This window comes from Zerene cesonia, unplaced genomic scaffold (assembly GCF_012273895.1).
Source record: "Zerene cesonia ecotype Mississippi unplaced genomic scaffold, Zerene_cesonia_1.1 Zces_u006, whole genome shotgun sequence".
Taxonomy (NCBI): Eukaryota; Metazoa; Arthropoda; class Insecta; order Lepidoptera; family Pieridae; genus Zerene; species Zerene cesonia.
The window spans coordinates 276,049-283,065 of NW_024045136.1; the positions used below are offsets into that span (position 1 = coordinate 276,049).

General features: G+C 35.8%; 1 protein-coding gene across 1 annotated transcript in view; it reads right to left on the reverse strand.

Moving 5' to 3' along the window:
* The window catches only part of LOC119838966 (U4/U6 small nuclear ribonucleoprotein Prp4), a 15,918-nt gene extending 10,281 nt beyond the window's left edge, over window positions 1–5,637 (reverse strand). The window contains 7 exon segments of the mRNA XM_038365123.1: window positions 362–491; window positions 949–1,019; window positions 1,666–1,771; window positions 2,625–2,783; window positions 3,724–3,818; window positions 4,281–4,390; window positions 5,277–5,637. Of these exon segments, the coding sequence (XP_038221051.1) occupies window positions 362–491; window positions 949–1,019; window positions 1,666–1,771; window positions 2,625–2,783; window positions 3,724–3,818; window positions 4,281–4,390; window positions 5,277–5,442 (837 nt within the window). The 5' untranslated portion in view covers window positions 5,443–5,637.
* Between the last annotated feature and the right edge of the window lie 1,380 nt (window positions 5,638–7,017).

The following is a 7,017-nucleotide window of genomic DNA, read 5'->3' on the forward strand; positions in this document are numbered from 1 at the left end:
TGCGTCTTCGGTCGCGTCCATTTGTTCCGTTTTCGCGTCGCCATCTTTGCTTTTGTGTTTTTCTATCTGGAAAAAAAAAGCACGATTTTTCTAGAAAGAAAGTTGTTGTATTTATCTAGAAAAAAAAGTAAGAAAAAAAATTATATACATATATATAAAAATCGCCTGGATTGATATTTGATAACCGTCCGACCGACCGATAAATTATTATTTACAAAACACAAAAAAAATTAACCATATTTAAAATGTATCATTAAATTATGTTCGACCAATCAAAAGTTTCGGAGAACACAATAAAAAATAGATCGAATCCGTTTGCAGGCACGAGAGTAAAGCCGCGGGATTAAGTTATATGTCTCACTTTTTCCAAAAAATGGTGGGGGATAGTGGCCTGGGGGTGAAAGGTCGCCGAGCTGACGTTACACTTATGGCCCTTGAGCGTCTGCAGTGGGATACAGTCCGGCACCGACCAGACCTTCACCAGACCGGACCTGCGAATTTTATATATGATATAAATAACTAGCGGTCCGCCCCGGATTCCCTCGTGGTGCATGTATAGCCTAGAGCCTTCCTCAATAAATGGGCTATCTAAAACTGAAAGAATTTTTCAAAACGGACAAGTAGTTCCTGAGATAAGCACGTTCAAACAAACAAACTCTTCAGCTTTATAATTACTAGCCGCGCCCCGCGGTTTCACCCGCGTAAGTCCGTATCCCGTAGGAATATCGTGATAAAAAGTTGTCTATATGTTATATCAATTGCCCAGGTGTCTACGTACCAAATTTAATTGCAATCGGTTCAGTAATTTTTGTTTTTTTGCGTGAAAGAGTAACAAACACACACACACCCTTACAAACTTTCGTATTTATAATATTAGTAGGATAATAGGATTGGTAGGAAGGAAGTAGGATTTATAATATTAGTAGTGGGGATAATTTTAATACTTACCAGCTTGATGTTATAAGCATTTGACTATCGCTGCTGAACCGGCAAAAACTTATCGGACGTGTGTCACCAATCTGAAAAAAAAAAATTATACATTCTTAACGAAAAAAAAAAAGATATACACGAGGCGGGATTCGAATCCGCGTCTTTTTGCCAAACCGTAGCACCGCCTAGCCTCTCGGCCACCCGTGATCCCACCACAGTAATCGAATCTCTTCTATTCTTTCGGTTTCATGTGCCTAAGGGGCACCCCACGCCATCTATTGAGATGATTCAGAACCATCACAACCAATACGAAACATTATTTCAATGATTACAATATTGTATCGATGGAACGCGGCCTTTGTTAAAAATAAATTTGATCACGAAACGTCAAGATCAGATTTTTTCTATTCTTATAAAACTAAAAATTAAATATATATACATTTATATCTTTCTTTGTACATATAACAACCGCTCGTCCCGGGATAAAAACAAAATTAAATACAGCCTATATCAATCGCAGATAACGTGGCTTGCCGTGGGTAAAAGATTATATTTAAAATTGGTTCAATAGATCCGGAGATTATACCCCCTACCCCCAAGAAGAGATGACTCTTCTTGACTCTTCTCATCTGATGAGATAAAAAAAAAACAAACGAGAATAAAAGCTAATATACAATAAGAGTGTAGAGAAATATAGAGACATAAGTAGAGTCAAGAGGAGTGCGATTGACTCACCTGACTGCAATAAATAGACATCGCTGACGCTTTCCTCTGCGACTCTTGCTTGGCCGCGGCCCGTATACTGCCCGGTAATTGTAACTCCTCGCGCGCATTCATCAACCTAAACACACGGGAAGATTTTTATACTTTGTTCAAATTAAAATCTTATATATGTCACAGGTGTTTTGTTAAAGCTGGGATATTTAAATTTAACTTGAGATTATTATATCTGTTGCGGACGACATAGCATCTATACTAATATTATAAAGCTGAAGAGTTTGTTTGTTTGAACGCACTAATCTCAGGAACTACTGGTCCGATTTGAAAAATAATTTCAGTGTTCGATAGCCCATTTATTGAGGAAGGCCATAGGCTATATATGTACCACGGGCGAAGCCGGGGCGGACCGCTAGTAATGAATATAAATGACTATGATTTTAGTGCAGGTGTTGTGCTGACGTAGGATATTCGGTCGCGTCGCACATCGCAATAGCGTCGCCCCTCAGCTGTTCCGTAACTCGTATTATATAATTAGGGTAGTGCATTTATTGAATAACTTAGAGGATAGATAAATCCTACTAGTCCTACTAATATTGTAATAGCTGCGCCCCGCGGTTTCAGCCGCAAAAGTCCGTACCTCGTATGTATATCGGGATAAAAAGTTACCTATATGTTATTCCAGTTGTCCAGCTGTCTACGTACCAAATTTCATTGCAATCGGTTCAGTAGTTTTTGCGTGAAAGAGCAACAAACACACACATCCTTACAAACTTTATCATTTATAATATTAGTAGGATGTGTATACAATTTAACAGTGACATGCATATGTTTGTGCCTGTGTTTATATATGTGTAAGAGTGTGTGTGTATGTGTGTGTGTGTCAGTGTGCTTTTGAAAGACGCCTGCGTGTATGGATATATGTTTGTATACAATGTGTGTGTATGCGTGCATGTATGTGTAACGGATATTCATACCTTCGTTTAGCCCTAGGTAGTGAGTATCTAGCTATCCACAGCCTAGCCTCTCGCAGTTCGGGTGGCCCCTCGTGATACCAGGTGCCCTCCCTGCCTCTGTCCCGTTCTATCCTGGCCTCCTCCTCTTCTAGCTTTTTGTTTATCGCGTCTTCGCCGAGGCTGAAATAGTTTTTTTTTTTTTTATTCCTTCAATCACAACCAGTTAACACATTTTTCATTATCTCTTATACACAGCATTCAGTACAATTTCTAGGTATTTAATATGTGAAAACCTAGAACCACCCTTGGAAAAGCATGTGGTAGAAATGGGTTCCCAGTGGTGACTTCTAAGAAGTAGTTCTAAGTTTCTAAGTTCTTCAAAGTAACACAGAAGGCTGATCAACTACTTGTACGTACAGAAAATCTAACAGAGAAACAGATGTATCATGGATCTGCCCCAAACCTCACAATGGGACACGGAGAATTTACATATTTTTATAACGAAAAACAAAATCTGATGCACTTCATGGCATTTTTGCTGCATAATACTGCTCTGACGCAGGTAGAAGTTTTATTTTAATTTAAATATATATTGTAAATATAACTATTTGAAACCATAATATAATTGTACACAACGGAAAACATTTGGATTTGATTAAAACTCGGCCAGCCTAACCGTGGGCATGAATGCTCAAACATTCAACTAGACTCTTTATAGAAGCATTTTTGAACCATCCAGGGTTCGGAAGGCAGTTTCTACAGAGAAGTGCCGGCAAGTAGTTGCTTTTTAAAATAATATATATGCTATTTCATCTATATTAAAATTATATAAAGAGAAAAGATTTGATTTTTTGTTTGTTTGTAATGGATAAACTCAAAAACCACTGAACCGATTTTAAAAATTCTTTTACCAACAATGCTTAGTGACATAGGCTATATATGTAGCACGGGCGAAGCCAGGGTGAACTGCCAGCTTATTAATATTGTTACACTGTTTCAAGTCTTATAGTATAGTGTACGATAGGAATTATGTCGTCTTATTAATAAAAAAATTATATAATAAAAATTATATATTAATATAAATAAAAAAATGCAAAAAAAAAATCTTAAATTGACTCACTAACTGAGCAGATCTCGCAGCCGCACTCTCCTCTCGGCCGGACCCTCTCCAAACAGGCACACCGGCTCGCCCAATTGACGTAAACTTCTGCGAACCTGAAAATTTTTAGGCAATTTACATTCTCATCATAAATATACGCACCTTTGTATATAATATAAAAAGCTGTGTTGTAGCTTTTGTTTCATAGCAAACAAGCGCATGTCCCGCGCGATAATACAAATTAGATATTGTCTTCTTAGAACTGTCTTCACATCAACAAAATATCATAAATATTAAAATGTTTAGTACTGATTGAGATTGTTGTTAATTGGTTGCCTTCAAGCATATGAAACTGAAAAAATATTACTGAGATAGAATCATGGGTGTCAGACAGGTGAAACATTGCCACGGCACGGCAGAAGACACATGTTCAAATCCCGCCTCATTATATATATATTTTTCATATACAAAGTATTTTTATACTATAAAACTTTAAATAGCTGTATATTTCTCTGAAGTTTGTCTGTTGAGTATAGTTATATGAATTTATTACATAACAGAAACTATATTCTAATTACCTCATCATCATCAGTAGAAACATTCAGTTGCCTAGCTTTCCGTCTCCTCTCAAACTCCTCAAGGAGTGCTTTCTTGTCTCTCGACATTTCTTCGTCGAGTTCCATGTATTCTAAAAAAAATTTAATAATTTTCATGAGAAAAAATTAGAAATATGGAAACCTAGCTGCACCCCGCGGTTTCATCCGCGTAAGTTCGTATCCCGTAGGAATATCGAGAAAAAAGATGTCTGGATGTTATTCCAGTTGTCTAGCTGTCTACGTTCCAATTTTCATTGCAATCTGTTCAGTAGTTTTTGCATGAAAGAGCAACAAACACATACACATCCTTACAAACTTTCGCATTTATAATATTAGTAGGAAGGATAGTAGGATTAGTAGGATGTTATGAGAGTTTTTACTAACAGGTGGGTCAGCATAGTGACCTTACCCCCATCAAAATAGAGTCATAAGCTAATATTGACATTTATTAAAAAAATAATAAACAATGCATCAATCAAACATGGTTTCATCCACATTGAGTTTATGCTACCATGAGATTATAGCGTCAAAACTCTCATATTCACTTTAACAATTACAGTGTTAAGTTCATTTTTACCATGCAGTTTCATTCATACAGTAAATATGTAAATATATAATTTGAGGTTTGTTATGTGTGTTATGCATATATAACACCCCTGGGAGGAGGTTCCGATCCAGATTCTAAAATAGGACTAAATAATAACAATTTTCAGTAAAAAATAACAATGACGATTGGTTGAGAACCCACAAAGTAGTATCAAGGGCAAATAAACCAGTCGAATTTAGAGCTTCCATCGGTTTTAGGAGGCTGGTAGTAACATTAGATAGTAGTGAAGCAGGTAGGTTGTTTTTAGCAGTAATTGTAATAAAAACTACGTGATTAGTCTGTCTATAGATAATTTACAAATTAGAACCCATCGAATAATCTTAAAAGGTTGAAAAGATAGAAAATAAGTTAATAATAGAGTTGTAACTTACCATTGGATATTTGAATATCACCCATTTCTTTACCATCGTCATCATCGAATCCCTCCTTAGCAGCGGCTGCCAGCGCAGCAAGCCGCGCTTTTTCTTGCTCCTCCAGTGACCCATAGTGCACTGTTCTTTGCTTTTTTACAAGAATCACATCATCATCATCGGACATTTTGAGGTTATGTTTTGAAACAAGTTTTCTTCGATAGTTTGTTATTAACTATTAATTCTTTATTTGAGTAATGAAGCAATAGGTTTTCTTGTATTTAAATTGCAAGTTTTCCTTTATAAAAGCATTTTAATCATTATAAAAAAGTTATAAGCTTGGACTTGATACAAACATTGATTTGTTTGTCAATTTTCGAAATGACGCTTCGGACATTTCGGATTTCAGAGTGACACTGGACAGACAGATAAAGCACAGAATATATACATATCAAAACAAATGCAAAATTTTATCTGTAATAACATCCTTTCCTATATCACGTGTATTTCTTAGTACAAAATTTCATTACTATTTTAAATATTTATAAAATACAGCTTTCGGAATAGTCCAATTTTATTATAGAAAATTAAAGACTGAAACAGTTATTACGTTTAAATGTAGACAGATTTAATGTGCAGTATGTGACCACGGGTTCGTCAGATTTTCTTCTTCACCAATAACTGGATATAAAACATCATTTAAGTTAGATGTTGACACAGTGCTTGTTGAAGATCAACTTCCGTTTCGTCAAGCCACTCGGCGTCATCGTGTTCGCGCACTACTCAGAGTATCTACCGTTTGATCATCGCATGGGGATGCGGGTAGGACAAACATTGTTCACCTCACTATTATTGCTCGGATTTGATTGCATATGACAAGAATTCAGTATCCCGAAAAAATGAATACACGTGATATAGTATTACAACCCCTCCACCCCACTGTGATATTTCTTGATATTATATGTACCCCTTTCGAACCTAACGTGATTAATGGACGGCCCCTTAGGGTTAGGGGCTTAATAAATTTCGTTGAGCTACTTCATAGAGAAGTATAATTATATGGCTACCCAGCATTGTCTAGTAGTAGTACTTGTTAGTAGTTCAAAAGTAGACACTATAATGAAACGGATAACGAACAATAAATTCTATAACAATTCTGATTCGACCTCAATCTAAATTTAGTTATTTCAATATCTTAAAAAAAAAATTCGATTACAATTAGGCGCTACAAGAAAACGATATTTTCTTCTCTTGCTTTTATGTTTCCATAGTAAACTTACCTCATTAATTGTATTAATTTTGGAATTTAAAATTTACCACAGCGTAAATCTTTATAATGGCTACAGAAACAGAAAAAATGTGAGCCGTCACGGGACGCCTGGCAGATGTGAAACATCGATATTATTTTATAGAATTAATATGCAAAGAATAGACTGTGATAGGAACTAAATATGTCATAATGATAAAATAAAATATTACACCGTACACACTACTGCATATAGACTGTATATATTATACACTATCATTTAGTTTGGCCGCCACGCCAGAAATCTGTTTTACGTGCGGCTATAGATGTTTCACATCAAAAAAAATTAAGGCCCCTACATGAGTAGTGGGGATAAAAAATACTTTTGATGAGTGAGCGTCGTCTGATAAGTATGCGTTTTCTTTAATAGTTTAGACAAATTATATATCGAAATTATTGAAATAATGTTTCATATTGGTTGAAATTTTCTTAATCATCTCAATAGATGGCGTGGGG